This window comes from Puntigrus tetrazona, chromosome 13 (assembly GCF_018831695.1).
Source record: "Puntigrus tetrazona isolate hp1 chromosome 13, ASM1883169v1, whole genome shotgun sequence".
Taxonomy (NCBI): Eukaryota; Metazoa; Chordata; class Actinopteri; order Cypriniformes; family Cyprinidae; genus Puntigrus; species Puntigrus tetrazona.
Genome location: NC_056711.1, coordinates 17766091 through 17783590, shown reverse-complemented (window position 1 = coordinate 17783590; position 17500 = coordinate 17766091). Strand labels below are relative to the sequence as shown.

At 37.6% G+C, this 17500-nt stretch overlaps 2 protein-coding genes across 2 annotated transcripts in view; both read left to right on the top strand.

Moving 5' to 3' along the window:
• chp1 (calcineurin-like EF-hand protein 1) overlaps positions 1 to 6872 on the top strand; it is an 11413-nt gene extending 4541 nt beyond the window's left edge. The window contains exons 3-7 of the mRNA XM_043255644.1: positions 804 to 884; positions 2192 to 2319; positions 3332 to 3393; positions 4586 to 4708; positions 5333 to 6872. Of these exons, the coding sequence (XP_043111579.1) occupies positions 804 to 884; positions 2192 to 2319; positions 3332 to 3393; positions 4586 to 4708; positions 5333 to 5386 (448 nt within the window). The 3' untranslated portion in view covers positions 5387 to 6872. The remainder of the gene's footprint in view (positions 1 to 803; positions 885 to 2191; positions 2320 to 3331; positions 3394 to 4585; positions 4709 to 5332) is intronic.
• A 2867-nt stretch (positions 6873 to 9739) lies between these two features.
• khdrbs1a (KH domain containing, RNA binding, signal transduction associated 1a) lies at positions 9740 to 14210 on the top strand. The gene is given in 10 exon segments (XM_043255629.1): positions 9740 to 10000; positions 10853 to 10974; positions 11053 to 11169; positions 11245 to 11343; positions 11346 to 11393; positions 11810 to 11949; positions 12042 to 12279; positions 12786 to 12859; positions 13023 to 13081; positions 13285 to 14210. Coding segments are annotated over 10 exon segments (1128 nt in total). The 5' UTR covers positions 9740 to 9870; the 3' UTR covers positions 13386 to 14210.
• Positions 14211 to 17500: the final 3290 nt, after the last annotated feature.

Here is a 17500-nt window from a genome sequence, read left to right as displayed (position 1 = left end):
TTTGTTTGTAATGGCAGCATCCTCTGAGATGATGGCTGGTTCAACAATCCTCATCAGTGATACGGTTAATAAATATATTTATATATATTAAAAAGAATCTAATGTTGATGACCTGCTGTACTTGTTGTCATCCTAAACATCCGTCTGGCTGAGATTAGCGACGCTGGCTCTTGTTTGAACAATAAATATTCTCAGAAATCAGGGTGAGGTGTGTGTGTGTGTGTGTGTGTGTCCTCTGAACGTCTTTCCTTATGCCCAAGAAGGTTACTCCCAGAAATAATCCACTATGAAACTGCTTTTTCATGATTGTAATGGGATTACCGACCTAATTGAGCGCAGCAATTATTACACTGTATTCATTATTGCTCATATAAAGGCTGGTAGACGTCAAAGTATCCTTTTAACAAGTCCCATTTTCGCAGAATTAGGGATGGGCTTTCCTGCTTTATTACATGTTACGTGATCCAATGTCAACCCAAGAGCACGGAGAAACGTGCGCAAGCTGAAAAACTCTTACCGGCCCAAAGTGAAAAAACTGGAAAACAAACAAAGCATGCCTTGCTTTTCAAGAGATTTGCGTTTCGCTAGGGACAACTGCTATTCATTCGAGAAGGGCAGTTTTATATGAATAACTATTGTATTATTAAATAAGGATGTTCTCTCGTGTTACTTTATGCACCCGGCTCTTTTCTGTGGGTGCATCTGTGTGCAAAGCCTAAAACTTGTCCCAAATGCATTATAAACTTTCCCTCTCTTCTTCTTCTTTTTTTGAATTTTTTTTTTTTTTTTTTTTCCCTCCTCAGTCGAGAAGACTTCCAGAGGATTCCCGAGTTGGCCATAAATCCTCTTGGCGATCGAATAATAAATGCCTTCTTCCCAGAGGGGTGAGGAACATGTCGTAAGACATTTCAAACATCATCATTTATTTAATGCTTTTTCCTGCTTGTACGAAGATCATAGTGCGCAAAATTCAAGAAAATGATTAAATGGAAGTAAGTGGAAAAGAAAAGAAAAACGGGGGAAATTTGTGTCTGTATTTTAGGCGAAAAAAAAGAAAAATTGTGTTATATATATATATATATATATATATATATATATATATATATATATATATATATATATATATATATATATATATATATATATATATATATATATATATATATAACACAATTTTTTTATATATCTCATTATCGAGAGAGGAAGAAAATAATTAAATTCTGGATTTTGTATTAAAAAAATTTCCTTTTGCATTCTGACAGTTTTCATAACGAATACATTTTTATTCTGAATATGTACAAACTACTGTTCAAAATTTGAGGATTGGTAGGTTTTACGTAAGACTGCATTTATTTAATATAGACTAAATATATTTTAAAAAAACCTGTAATATTGTGAAATTTTTAATATTGTGTGATGAACGCACTGAATTTTCTGCATCATCACTCCAGTTTTTAGTTTCAGTTACTTCACTAATATTTCTAATATGCTGATTTTGCTGATATGCTGCAAAAAAAATCAATAATTAATATCAATAATGTTATGCAGATTATTTATTTAGTTAAATAGAAAGTTCAAAAGTGCAGTACATTTATTTTTAAACATTAAAAATCTGTTCTCGGTCACTTTTGATCAAGCGAATGATTCTGAGCTAAACAAAAGTATTAATTTAATTCTATCACAAAATGTACTGACTTCAGACTTTTGAACAGTAGCAAAGTTAGGAAAATAATATCACAACACAATATGGTTTTGAAACGTGCATTTCATTTGCCCTTCGCAAAACCTTTTTTAGTTTTTGTTTTTCTTCATATTGGTTTGAGGTCAAATTCTTGATCGTTTTGCAACTTTAATAATGTTTCTGTACGAAATAACGTTCAGTGACTTCTGCAAACTCTATCATTACTGTCTCAAAACTCTCAGCATATGAGCGGCGTCACATGGGTTCTTTGGTTTCGTCTTGGTTTGAATGTTCCCATGCTCTCAAATTCCTCAAAAGTATGAAGCAACCACCTTGAGGCCATGTCTGTGAAAATCATTGTGAGGTCTGAAGTAGGGCAGCAGTTTCCATGTTTGGGCTTCAGGGATCTTGTCTGGCCCTGCACAGATTAAAACCGTTTCGGTGAACTGCTATGTCGCTCTGATTAAAAGCAACGTCCGTTTTAAAGTCTCTCTCTCTCTCGTATCCCAGCGAGGATCAGGTGAACTTCAGGGGCTTCATGAGGACTCTGGCTCACTTCCGTCCCGTGGAGGATAACGAGAAAAACAAAGTCCCGGCTTCAGGGGAACCGCTCAACAGCAGGACCAACAAACTTCTCTGTGAGTCCAGCTCAAAAACCTCTCGCGTTGGTGACAGGTTTTGTCTGTGTCCGCCGAAATGAGCAGCACAGCTGTTATCATTTTTCTTGAGCAGGGAAGGAGCATTTCTGAAAGTAATGATGCTGAAAATTCAGCTTTGCATCATAGTAATAAATGCATTTTTTTTTCTTTTTGAATTGGTGTTTTAACAAAACCTCAATATAAACCCACCCCATTTAAATATAAAGCAAAGAGAAAGGGGGGGGAGATATATATATATATATATATATATATATATATATATATATATATATATATATATATATATATATATATATATAAATATATATAGGAAAAAAATTTTTAATAAATGTAATAAAAGGGACTAAATAATATATTTTAAAAAAGTTAAAGGTAATAATGTTTTAATATTTTGAATGTTAATTTGAATTAAAACTTAGCTGTTTAATGATTAAATGATTGTGAAACTCAATTTAATTGCTTTTAAAAACGTAATGGCAGAATTAAAGATGCTTTAAAAGCTGTCAAGAGCGGAGCAGTCGGTCATTTCATTTTACTAGTATCATCTATATATATATATATATATATATATATATAGGAAATAAAATTTTTAATAAATGCGGGACTAAATAATATATTTTAAAAAAAGTTAAAGGTAATAATGTTTTAATATTTTGAATGTTAATTTGAATTAAAAACTTAGCTGTTTAATGATTAAAAATTGTGAAACTCAATTTGTGCTTTTTATTGAATTAAAGATGCTTTAAAAGCTGTCAAGAGCGGAGCAGTCGGTCATTTCATTTTACTAGTATCATCTAAGCATTTAAAAGCGGGCAAAATGTCATTTCTCAAAGGGAAACAAAGGGTTAAAACTTACTTGTGCTTTTTATTGATCCTGTAAAACGTGCTTTAGCTGCTCTTAATCTCCGCTCAGATCTTCCACAAAGTGTTGCAACATAAAGCTTTTAATAATATTTAGTTTTATTTTATTTTTTTTCCTCTCTCTTCACAGTTGCTTTTCGGTTATATGACCTCGACAGAGATGACAAGATTTCTAGAGATGAGCTTCTACAGGTGAGACAATCATGCTTAATGTACAACAGAAAACCTGACACGGGAGACAAAGAACGTTCTGTGCTGTCTGAACAATGAGGCTCTGACTCACCTGCCCTTGCCATCTGAAACCAGCCATTCGTGTTCACAGAAGATGCTCTGTTAGTCTGGGAAGCCCCATTATAGTTGGATTTCAATAGATCAGGTTTAAGGGACTTCATGGATATACTGTATTTTTATTTATTTTATTATCAAACACTGCAACTAGAATCAACCCACGGTATATCAGGGGTGTATTATTTTTAGTGTGGAAGTACTTGATTTTTATTTCTTTACTACAGTTTTATTTTACCATGATTTTTTTTTCTATTCTTGTACATATTTTCCAAATAATAGAAACCATGAAAGTATAAAAATAAAAAATAAAATAAATAACAATTTTACAAATGCAAAATGGATAAAACATTTGTTATACAATTCTTATCAATATTGTTAACACAAGTTTTACTGTAGCTTACAAAATATTTCTACAAAATATTACCATTGAAATGCATAATACTTCTACAAGCTCACGGGAATGTCTGTTTTTCTATTTATTTCTATTAGGGAGTATTTATTTATCCCTCAACTTTTATCCCTTAAATTTAACAATGTATTTATATATATATGATGTTATTTGCTTTGCATATAAAATAATAAACAGCACTTTGCTCCACTTAAACAGGTTTGTCATTCCCTTTAGTTTTTAACAGTCCCAAAAAATCCTCTCTTAAAGCTTCTATACATTTTTTTTTTTTGATAGATTCACAAATCAAACCACACTGAAAGTGACAGAGTATAAATGATTATTGTTAAACATACACTTCTGCCACCCATTCTAAGCAAGGATATGCAACGGATAGGATGAAAATAATTGTGTCTAGCGTACTTGTATTACTTCACTGTTACTGAATAGGCATGGTATTTGTCATGATTGCATTTCAATCATTTAGAGTTCTAACATTATAAAATCTACTATTAACCTTTTTTTTTTAAACGGGTTTGTTTCGGTAGGTGGTCTTTTTGAGCCTCGGGAGATCAAAACAAATGTAATTTCATTTAAAATAAGTGATTGAGGAGTGCATGCAGTCTGCTATTGAGCCGCTTGATGGCGCCAGATAATGTAAACAAAAAAAAAAAAGTATAAACAGATTCCAACCTGCTTGTTTTCCAGGTTTTGAGGATGATGGTGGGCGTGAATATTTCAGACGAACAGCTTGGAAGCATTGCAGACAGGACCATACAGGAAGCCGACACCAACGGAGACATGTGTATCTCCTTCAGCGAGTTCACCAAGGTGACGCCTGGATGTGTGTTCTGCTACAGGAAATACCAAAATAAAGGTTTACTCAGCCTCAGGCCGTCCAAGATGAACATAAATGAGTTCATTCTTACGTCAGAACAGGAACATTTAGGAAAACATCAATACCTCACCCACAGATGCTCTGCAGAGAATGGGTGCAGTCAGATGATTAAAAACATTGCCATAATTCACACCACTCCAATCCATCAGTGAACATCCAGTGAAGCCACACGAAACTTAAAACTGTCATCACTGGCCAAAATGAGTGCATGATTCATTGCCTCCATTAAGAAGGGTATCAAAATCCACAATGGTGCTTGATCTGAACATATTTCTCTCCTGATCCAGATAACGTTTGAACGCATTACGGATATTATGGATTCTCAATTTTCCGATGCAAGCAAAAAAGTTTGTTAATGATGTATTTGATCATTACAAACATGCAGCATTTGACTACAGAAGACATTTATTGATGGACTGGAGCGGTGTGTATTACTTACGGATTGTTCTGATGTTTTTATCCGACGGCACCCGTTCACTGCAGAGCATCCATGGATGACATGAAAGTGATACCAAATTTTTCGAGCGCTTCATTCATGGTCTCTTTTCGTTCATCAGGTATTGGAAAAAGTGGATGTCGAACAGAAGATGAGCATCCGCTTCCTTCACTGAAAACCGAACGCGTTCTGAACTCTGATTTGGAGACCATCGGTGTCAATAGAATTAAGACACGCCCCCTGATTCTTCCCTCTGTGGGCTGATTGATCATGTCGTCGTGGTTACGGTCGTTCCATTCGTCTATCACTCTTGAGTTGCTGTTGCGCTAGCAGGCCGGGTCCAGTGCCTTCGCTGTTTTCAAAAGCCACAGTGACTTTTATCTTGTGAAATTGTGTTCGTTGTAGCTGTGAAAGCAGCTGACTAAAACTTTCCAAACGCTTTTTGTCATGCCCATTAATCACCGTCCCAAAGGCCAAATCTGCGGAGGAGCTTTCCTTCTCACCCATCAAAATGAAATTTCGCTTCTCAAAATTACCTCGTTGTATGAGTGCATAAGGGTGCGTTGCGTTCTCATAATTTATAATTATCTTAAATCAACGCATAAGAGGGAGTGAAATGGCGAATGTTGCGTTTAACCCCAAAAAATGTATTTGAGTGGGTTTTTCTTTTTAAAGGCCCAGTATATAATAAGATAAGCAATTCAGTTGAGTATTTATAGTTTCCCCACACTCTCGTTTCATTACAAATGAATAGATGCGATTAAATTTAGGTACAATTTTTAAAGTTGAAGCGTGTCATTTTGTCTCAATGTGGAACCAAATGAAACTTTAGATTTGTTTATGCATCCAAATTTGACGTGAAAGCATTACCCTGAGTATTAAACGGTACGAGATGAAGTTGTGCGTCGTTCATCTCATCTATCTTAAATAGTTTGCTCGGCAGACAACAGTTGAAGGAAAAAAAATCAGACCTTGCATTCGAAAGATGGGCTCAAGGTATATAGAGGGACCATAATATAGCAGCTCGTGCTGCATGTATTTATTTAATTTCAACTAATTTAGAACTATGGAAGCCCATAAAGATAATTGCAACTTTTTTTTCTCGCATTTCAGACCAACTCATAATTGCTAGACATAAGAGAGGAAAAAGTGGCAGTTACCTTTTCATTTTTTTTTTTTTTTTATTCGGTGGCGAAAATAGGCTTCAATATTGTCACTTTGAAACTTTTAGCAACACTACAATATTTTGAACAGCCAAATACAACTAATTTCTTCTAGAAAATGTAAAAAAACCTTTGCAGTTCTGTTTAGAAATAACTGCCTTCGCCTTTTTAGCTCTCATTCTTTGTCAGTTTCGAAATTGATTTAGCGTTGGGTGTGATTTATGACGTATGTTCTCAGAGTTGTCATGCATCATTATTTATAAAAAAGGGTACTTGAAGCCAAACGTCACTCGATTATTTGTCCGTTGATTGAACACTTAAGCTGTTTAGTGTGGCAACTACAGTCTGTTGCATTTTAATGCTTATATTCTTTCGCTTTATAGATCTATGAACAAAATCAACGTTACGTGCCCTTGTCCCTGACGGATGTAAACACTGATTGTTTGATTATCAATGCTACAATTAAATCCACGTATCGTTCGCCGATACGCTTCTTACGGATTCTTGCTTTATGTACAGATCTGTCTTGGGAGTTGTAGTGTGTGAGGTTCTGACGGCCTTTCCTCACAGCAAAAATAAAACGAGTGATTCAATGTGGTGTAATGAAATCACGAAACCCAAAACTGTGGTTTAGTCGTGTGTGTGTGTGTTTAGTGCCATGATTTCCTGGCGTTTTATGGTGTAACTGTCTGGTGTGGTCCAGTCTTGGGGTTTGACTGATGAAACGAAACACAGACAATTGTGGCTACAGTAGTATACTAGTCAAATAAATAATAAGCTTTTGTAGGGTTTGAAAGCAGATTGTTAGGTATTTGAGGAAGTTATGTTTATATAATATCCTTGGTACACACACACAAATGTATTTAATTATGGAAAGCTGTCATCACTAACCGTAAAATAGCAAAGTTTGGCACAAAATGCAATCGTTTGGAGGACAGAAGTAGATTGCGTATGACAGAGTTATGCATGTCTAAATTCAGCATCCATATTAGGCAAAAACGAACGGTTGCATTTCGGAGAGCATCATGTGAAAAGCTGATCATAAAAGGCCATGGGATCTACGACCTATTTTTGTTTAAAGCGTTTCTGTCAAATGCAACCCAGATGTTTTTAATATGGAAACTTGGGACATCCTATTTTTGTTATCCGAAAATGTAAAAATGGAGGGGGAAAAAATATGCTTTGGGTCAAAACTGCTTGCGTAATCAAGAAATCAGTAGTTTGTCGATACAAGTCATTTTTCCACCTAGAGGAAATTCATCATCCAGTTCAGTTCAAAAACCCCCAACTAAGCAAGCCAAAGTAAGCGGCAAGTAATCTTTGGGGAGCAGTTCCATAAATTATCATAATTAGTAATTTGGTATGATGTTTACAGGCCAAACTGAACATAATTTGTTTAATATCATGAAAAATAGTATATTAACCGCATATCAAAATGGATGATCCTTGTTAATCCTTTTCTAAAAATCGAACCTTTCACTGGATCGTGAAATTATCCAGCCGTGTCTTCCTGTGTCACAGAAATATGCATAGGAGGAAAACGACGCCCATGTTCCTTTAATCGCTCATCACGATTCATCATAATTAAGAATTGCCAATCAACATAAAATGTTAGACAGCTTCCTGGAAGAGGATGTGCACAGCTTCTAAGGTCAGCTGAAACTAAAAAAATGAGCTTTTTACAGCAAACACTCAAGATTGGGTTTGGTGCACACCGGGATAAAAAGCACCCCATGTGCACAACGGAATATACTTCTGTATTTTTTGCTGTAGGTCCTAGGCATCTCGTTTAGACACTTCATGGATATTATGGGCCATGTTTGGATCTTCAAACCGTACAGTAATTTAAACACAAACCTCAAAAACAACTCAAGGGTCACTGAAGACAAAGCCAAGCTTCTGCCTACCATTTCAGTTCTCTGACCTGAACCCTGTAGAAAATGAGCGAGAAGCACCAACATCTGAAGGGTCTGGAGAGATTGTGGATGAAGCAATGGTCTCCGATCTCTTACCAAAAATATCTAGAGTTGTTAAACCGGCAAACTGAGGTTGAAAAGGTGCTGTTAATTGTGCTGTGCTGATTTAAATTCTTATCCAGTGAAAGGTTAAAAATACGTAATGTTTATATTTTAAATATATGTAAATATAAATTACATGATTATAAACGCATGCATGTAAATACATGGAAATAATTTCAAAATAAAAACTTATATGTACATAATAAATATGCACAGTACAAATTCATATATTGTTTAAACAAAAAACTTTTTATTTTAGAACTTTAATAAAACTTGGAGCAAATATTTTAACAGTGTTTAATATTTAAATGCTCACAAACGGAATATGGCGTACTGTGCGCCTTTAAGTATAACTGTTTACAAATGAAACCCTTAAAAAATACTATTACTGCACAAAAATGGGGACTTGAAATGTATGATGCACACTCAACACGCACACTTGTGATCTACTCGTGTTCCCAAGCACCCATTCATGTGTTGTCCTGTTGTAAACTGCCCCATTTATGCTGCTTTGTCCTCGCCCTGCTCGCGTTCACACTCTGTTCCTGTGTGAAACACATTGATATTCCCTAATTAATATTCTTTTGTCTTCAGTTTTCACCTTTACACCAGAAAAACAACCCGGCCCATCGACATCAGCCTCTACTGTGCAACGACTCATTATTGCCTGCAATGCCATGCTAGATTATTTAATCTGTACTGCAAGTCAATTTAAAATGTGCGGTTTATGTTTCTGTTTTTAACTGTGGTTAGGCAACTAGCAATATATTTGTAGATCAAACTGACCCTGTTTCAACTGCCATTGCCCCAAAAATCACACTATAAAAGAGATTACAGCTATTATTTATTAGTAATATGCATTGCTAAGAACTTCATTTGGCCAACTTTAAAGGCTATTTTCTCAATATTTAGCTTTTTTTCGATAGTTCAAATAGTTGCCAAATATCGTTCTATCCTAACAAACCATACATCAGTTTAAATCTTATCATTCAGATTTATGATTATGTATAGACCTCAATTACAAAAAAAACGACCCTTATGACTGGGTTTGTGTTATTCGGGGTTACACTTTAATTGCCACAAAACGCGAATATGCTGTATGCAGTAAATACAGCTTTTGTACAAATTCAACCTTTAAAACATGCTTGATCAGCGCGAGTGTGATAATTGTATTGTTTTTACACCTCTGCGCATAAACGCCGCTGCTTAGGGCCTAAGCGGCAGCGCGGTCGCCTGACATCTGTTACTTTTCTCAGCGCTGATCGGGGCAGGCCAATCGCGCGCGCGTTTTCCAGCCGGCGCCCCTCCCCCGGCTCTTCCACCACCGAAACGGAAGCGGGTTTCGCCACGCGACGTCATTTCCACCTGCGCCATTACCCGCCGTTCCCTTTGTTAGGACGGTAGAAAAGCGTCGGCCACGCATCTCCCGCACACGCCGTTTGAATTCTCCGCAGAAGCCCCGCAAAACCGCGAGCGACATGGACGCCAACAACAGCAACAACAAGCGCAAGAACAGCGTCGGGGACAGTAAATATCTCCCGGAGTTACTGGCGGAAAAAGACAGCCTGGACTCCTCATTCACGCACGCCATGAAGCTCCTGTCTGCAGGTCAGTGCCGCTTCGTTCATTCATTGTTTCGTTCGTTATTTAACCGTGCGCGCAGAGCTCCTTCTGGATGCAGCGTGTGTGACTGGTGTTAAACGGTGAAGCGGAGACGTCTGACCGCTGGCTAGTTTATATTCGTGCAGGGATGATTTCACGCGCGTCGGTGAAACCGTTGCGGGCCGCTCGTAGCGGATTCGGTCGCCCGGGCCTCGTTGCGTTTCGTTGTTCTCGTTTTCTTTTATGCTCTGCTGTGGCGTTCTGTGACGCCGTGCGTTGGTTAATTTTGGGGCCGAATCCCAAGGTGCTGCGTTTGCGCGCATGCTAAGTGCGCAGGCGATTAAGTTTTCTCCTGGTGCGTTTATACCATTGCACTGTATAGGGTGTCTGGGTTTTTCTTTCTTAATCAAGAGCTGCAGTGTATGTGACTGACTTCAGCCAGCATCGCTTGCTTTTCCTTTGTGCGTAAAGGCAATCCCATGATGCATTGCGTCGAGCGGACGCGTACAATGCAAGAGAAACACGGGTTGTGAATGACCGCAAACCTAGCATACTTAATGAGTTATGCAAAATGGGAAGCCGATTATAGTTAAAGGCATTCTGCTGATTCCAGAAAACATAACTTGGGTTTTTGGGGGGTTATACACTGAATGTGAAAGCTCTGCATTGTTACATTTTAGTATGCTGTGTTTGATTTACTTGTCAAAATCATTTTGGGTTGTGATGCATTGCATAAATAATATGGTTTTAACCACATGGGCTTAATTTTATGCTTGCTTGCCTACATCCATTAAATGGTTTGACACAATAAACTTGCTCTGAGCTGTTTTTTTTTTGTGCATTTATTTATTTTGGCAGAGATCGAAAGGGTTCAGAAAGGCGAGCCTAAAAAGGAGTCCGAGACGTATTTGGACCTGTTCACCACCAAGAACGTGAGGGTGAAAGAGAGGGTGCTCATTCCTGTAAAGCAATACCCTCGGGTAAGTGATGTTTTTGTTTTGTCTGTGCGCTGCGAGGGCCTGTTGTTGGGTAACAACCTTCTCAATGTTTCCCATCAGTTCAATTTTGTGGGGAAGATCCTGGGGCCGCAGGGCAGCACCATCAAACGTCTGCAGGAGGACACCGGCGCAAAGATCTCGGTGCTGGGCAAAGGATCCATGAGAGATAAGAACAAGGTAACGAACCGGGCTGCGTCTCCATTGTTTACCACTCTCTGACCTGTTTAGTAAAGATTGCTGTGAAACCTGCAGGAAGAGGAACTGAGGAAGGGTGGAGATCCGAAGTACGCGCACTTGGCCATGGAGCTTCACGTGCACATCGAGGTTTTTGCTCCGATTCCCGACTGTTATCTCTGCGTATGGCTCACGCCATGGACGAGGTCAAGAAGTTCCTAATGCCTGTAAGTGGGAATGCAAGCAAAATAATGCCTGTTTGTCCTGTTTTTAGCACATTTATATACACACAATAGTTTTTTGGTTTTTTTTTCACTAACAAAAGTGGAGGGGGGGTTCTTGATGGTGTTTTTATGGCTAAAATAATATAAAAAATATATTGAATTTACACTGTTTTCCATCACTCCCATCGGCTTTATGAAAACACACAATGCTAATAACTAAAAATCCTCAATTTGATTTAACCTTATATTTAAGTCTGAAATGGCATCAATAACCGAATTTAACATTACTGCAACCACACGTTTTATTGACATTTATTTACACGTTTTATTAAACACTTTCACTGGAAATCTGATAAGTCTGCTGTTTGAAATGCAAGTAAGCCGTTAACTGATCAGCCTGTTATCCGTTTATGTGTCAGGTGGAAGGGCTTGAGGAGATGCACCCGGAGGCGTTCATGGATCCAGGGTTTCTGAACGGCTCTCAGGATATCCATGGTCCCGGCAGAGGTCTCCCTCCTGGACGGGGCCGCGGCGGTCCACCACCCCCGATGGGACCTAGGTGAGGACTATATCAAGCATCTAGCCTTGGTGCACCTCAATATAATTCAAGCCGTGCGAACGGCTAACGCTTGCTTATTGTTGTTCTCGTAGGGGTCGTGGCATGCCGCCTCGTGGAGGACCGCGTGGAGGAGCGCCGAGAGGAGGACCGGGCCGTGGAGCTGCTGCGAGGGGGGGGCCTGCGGGAAGAGGTGGTCCTCCACCCCAAACGGCAGCCAGAGGAGGCGCCGCCGCTCGCTCAAGACCGCCGACCCAGACTCAGAGGATGACACCGGCAGCCGCTCTCTCCCACCCACAGCACCCAGCAAAACCTGAAGCATACGGCGAATATGTACGTCAATATCCACAACACCACTCTTAACTATACCTGCACTGCCTTTTGGGGGTTTGGGTTCGTATTTTTTTTTTTTTTTTTTTTTTTTTTTCTTTTTTTTTTTCTCCCAGCTTAAATTGATTTACTAGTGGTGCATTTTAAAGCATTACAAAAACTTTTTTTAAATATGAAATAGTTGAGTTTTAATTTCATTATACCTGTTCACTTTTTTTTTTTCTATTTAGCTGTAGCGAACAGTTTAAATTTGAAAAACACGTTACAGCCCCAAACTTTTGAATGGTCATGTTCAAGATTTTTTTTTTTTTTTTTTTTGCAATATGCAATAGTACTTTGTGAGTGCATTTACTTTTATTTGACTAAAATAACTTGTTTGACAAATTCAAAAGTCAGTTAAAAGAACCATCTGAAACGAGTGTTTCCTATTTTCCTTCATAGACCAAAAACCTGGCGCACATTCAATCAGGGTGTTTTTAGCCTGTGACTTGCGTGTTCTGTTTTTTCAGGCATATGAAGAGCCATATGAGGAGCCTTCCTACGAAGGCTATGAGGGCTATTACAGTCAGCCTGCTCCACAGCCGTGAGTGCCGTTTTGCTTTTAATCCCTATTAGACTATTATTTTTCTTTAATCTCTCCTTTTTGCTAATTTTAACAGTTCATGGTTTCCCAGATGCCACGTAATTGTCTTGTTATTCCAAGTCTCGAATTAATTTGCAACCTTTTTTCCCTTTTCATTCCACAGAGACACAGAGTATTATGATTATGGTCATGGAGAGGCCCAGGAAACTTACGAGTCTTACAGTAAGACGTGTTCTTGTCTATGCATGCATCACCGAGTGAAATGCGCAGCCGTTTTTGGCGCACCTGTGCCAGATAATATTACACATACTTTAATGTAAAACCTATATCGTGCTTCAAGTAGAGCGTAAACTGGCGGGACACATGACGTAAGATTCTTTTTAGCTATTCTGTGGTCCATGTTAAGGGTGTGTTTGTGTTTCTAGCTGAAGATGACTGGGAGGGTGGAGCTTGGGGCGGCGCCGGTGGAAAGGCTCCACCTGGTCGACAGGGCAAAGCCTATCGGGAACATCCATACAGATACTGAGAGCTGTCCGTCACTACGGTTGCCTGGCAACTACCTCCCCTCGTAACCTCTTGTAACCACCTAAAGTAATTCTAGTTGTTATTTTTGTATTCTGTTTTGGTTAAGACTCCTTTTTAATATTCTAAATCTACTCTTTAAGTAGTACGATGACCATAAGTTGGACGTGACGCATTTTTAGATTTGCAATTTAAATGCTGTGTTTTGTTTTTTCTTTTGTCGTTTTGCTGCTTTTGTTCATTTGTTTTAATGCATAAGTGTTTTTTCTCTGGAAAAAAAAGTTGATACCTGAATGCTAGATAATTAGCCGATGGCCATGTGTAAAATGACTTGCTAAAAAAAAAAAAAAAAAAAACGACAAAAAGACAAATGCTTGTTAATGTCACTTAGACTTATTCCAAACGCGCTTTTGTAAGGCATAGCAAAAACTCTCCCGAGGAATGCACAAAAAAAATATTAGTTCCTGTACAAACTCAACATGTTACTTTTATTTTTCAAAGAACAGATTTGGTCTGAGGCTGTTTATTGTATGTCTCGTAAAAACAAAACAAAAAAATCAAACTTCGCATCTGTTGATTTTCGAATTTTGTTAAATGAGCGAAACGAATCTCAATGTAGTTTACCTTTAGTCTGACAAAAGTACAAATCTCAAATCTTTGTACGTGCAATACTCAAATATTAGAGACTTGTTTTTTGGTGTTTTATAGATTTGCAGTTTTCAAAACATTAGCAAAGTTGTGCATTTCTTAACTAGGGAACTAAATATGTCCAAAATGTGTCCCTATCGGTTTGTCAATAAAGCATAGTTTTCTTTTACAGCCTTCAAAACTTTTGTATCGACTTTTATTAAAGTGCTAATATTCATCCCATTTAAAACCTGTCAAAGTGTTGCAAAATGTAAAACTGTCCAAATACTGCATGCAGCTTAACATCACAACATTTAGATGGAAAACTTGTTTTATTTAATGCTGTTTAAAATATATTGTGTATAAACCGTTGATAAATAGATTGCAAATATTTGTATTAAGTAGATCGTGAAAAATGTGCATATTATGTCTTGTGCAGGAACAATTGTCCTCAATAGCATTAAAGTCAAATATTTCCAATGTCACCTTGGTTTCCCCAACAAGCTAATTTTCGATTTCATTTTAAAGGGGTCATATCTTTTTAAATCAGTTGCTCACTAAACTTGAGCGTTAAAAGTTTATGAACATGCTGTAACATTTAGGACTTAAAATCGAAGTAAAAATGTATTCACTTTAATTAGTGTGAACTAAATGTCTGCCTGTTTTTGGTGCAAAAACAAGTGGATTTGATTTAATATGACCCCTTTAACAAAAATAGCCAAGCTGTTCAATATTAACAATGATTTATACACAATACAAAGAAAATCCTGAATTTTTTTTTTAATGTGTTTATACCTGTTTTAAAAGCAATAACCCTGTTGCAACCTTGCATCAGAGTCACTAAATCCCTCTGATGTCACAGAGACTCTACATATCTGTCTTCTATTGAAAGGATCTTGAGGTAAGACCTGCAGAGTCACCTCTAAAAGCACAGATAGATTCCCCTTTTTAAAAGGTAAAGTACACATGCACAAAACAAGTTAGATGAAGAAACGGAATGTGTGTTTCAATCAAACTCAACACACTTTTGTAGCCCAGGAAGAAAGCTTGACCGTGAAGATGATTCAAATGTTGCATTCGCTGGCTTAAAAAAAAAACCGAAACGACAAAATTGGAAAAGGCGTAGAGTGTAATGCACGCGTCAAAAAAGGTAATATCAACCCTAAATTTCTCTTAGCACAAATGTTCATTTACTCATTTCTACACGATAACTGCAAATTCAAATTCAAAAGTCAATATTCCTAAACCTGGCTAACGCATCCTAAAACTTTTTTTTTTTTTTTTTAAACTTAGTGTTATGTGCAAGTCTTGTTTTAAAAACCAAATAGATTGTAGTTTTTTTTTTGTCAAAATTACACTGTTCTTAAAAAGTGTTCCTGTAGCTGTACAAAGTAGATCAAATGTCTTTGAATCTAACAAGCCTGTAATGAGACGTGTGTAGAGCTGGACTTCTGTTTGACTTGTTGACTTGTGAGGTCTTGTGTACTAACTCATCTTTTGTGTTGCTCAGCGACTGATGCCGAGAGGTTCTTTCCAGGCTGGTTTTACCAGGCAGCTGCTACAGGTGAAGTGTGTGTGTGTGTGTGTCTGTATATTTCCAATAAGCAAAAAATGGCATTGGTAAATTGTATGTGAATAAGAATTCTATAAATGGAAGTTAAATGCTGCTTTTCAGGTTTTGCATCTCATTTTCTAACTGATCCTGAACCTCATTAATCTGAGCCTAGGGGTAGTAGGGGAAGTTGCTTTGAATGCAAGTTGTAGATGTCAGCATGTTTTAGTGCAGTAAAATTAACGTTAACTAGCACTGACGGTCTGAATGGGTGGTTTCAAATCTGTACACGTAGAGCAGAACTTTGTTGCCAGGTGTTCATAACAAACCCACCTAATGCACCATTTGCAAATGATAAGCACTACGATGCATATAAAAAAAGTTTTGTCTCTCTTAATGTGTCGTGATGGATCACTGTATTGCCACAGCTCAAACATAAATGGGGAAAAGACGATCAGTTCAAAGCACAAAATGAGTTTAATTTTTAGATTTACTTCTATTGAAAGCTTATTCAGTCTCTTACTCCTTTTTAACATGGATTTCTATGGAGGTCTCTCGTAGATGTTGGGGGATAGCAGTGGTGGCACGCATGCGTTCTGATTGGTTGTGTTGCCTGTCAGTCAATTGCTACTAAAAAGCAACCCCAGCGCATTGAAGAGGTCCCTCTTGAAGTAAACTGTTGAAGCATGTTGTGCACGCTGGCACAGCTGCTCAGTCTTTGAGGAGTGCAGGCCGTATCTCCGGGGCCTGTTAAAGCTGTGATCAAATGAGACCCTGTACTGCCTTTTGTATATTTTGTCTACAGCTTGGCTTCTAAACTAACATTAATTAGTTCTCTCTGTGTGTTCCAGGCTTTTTTTGGTGTCGTTTTGTACCGAAGAGGAAAATGGCGGCACCTTTTTATACAATCTTGTGTTACAGGAATGTTTTTAAATCATGTATTAAGTTATTTTTGTTACTTTTTATACCTGCATTTTTTTTTGGGCTCACAATAAATTATTTTTATACTCTTAAACGGTTTATGGCTGATTGGTTTCAAAATTATTCTGTTGCAGAAGGAACACGAGAATGCTTTAAAATCTTTAACCGCTGTAGTCTACATGTAGGGGCCTATTTAGAGTCAGTAGATTAAGTTAGAGCCAATGTTTGAGGTAATTTAGCAACTATAGGTGAATTGTATACATTTCTCTGGTCACTTGAAATGCAAGTCAGTTTATTGCTGCGATCAGTCAAAATCAAGTAAAGTTTCTCAAGACGAAGCATAGTGAAGTTGAGCTTTATGAAGTACTTCCAATTAAACACCTTCAAACTTAAAGACTTCAGGTTCTACATCTATATAGTGCATCATCAGTTGATGGGTAAAAGGATTGCATGTTGTTAATTAAGCTATTTTACACATGCGTCTATAGTTGTGGCCAAAAGTTTTGAGAATTACATAAATATTGGGAATTGGAAAAGTTGCTGCTTAAGTTTTTGTAATAGCAATTTGCATATACTCCAGAATGTTATCAGATGAATTGCATAGTCCTTCTGTGCCATGAAAATGAAGTTAAACCTGAATAAAAAAAACATGGCTTTTAAAAGGAGGGTGATGCTTGAAATTGTGTTGTTCTTCCATTGTTAACCATGGTGACCTGCAAAGAAACGTGTGCAGCCATCATTGCGTTGCATAAAAATGGCTTCACGGCTATAACAAAAACCCACTAATTTTGACAAACTCCAGGAAGTGATTATGATAGAATGGGTTGCTATCAGTGAGGATTTTGCCCAGAAGTTGATTGAGAGCATGCCCAGTCCTGAAAAAGAAGGGCCAACAATGCAAATACTGACTCTTTGCATAAGTGTCATGTAACTGTCGATTAAAAGCCTTTGAAACGCATGAAGTGCTTTGTAATTATATTTCAGTACACCACTGAAATCACGATCTAAAGGCAGTTGAG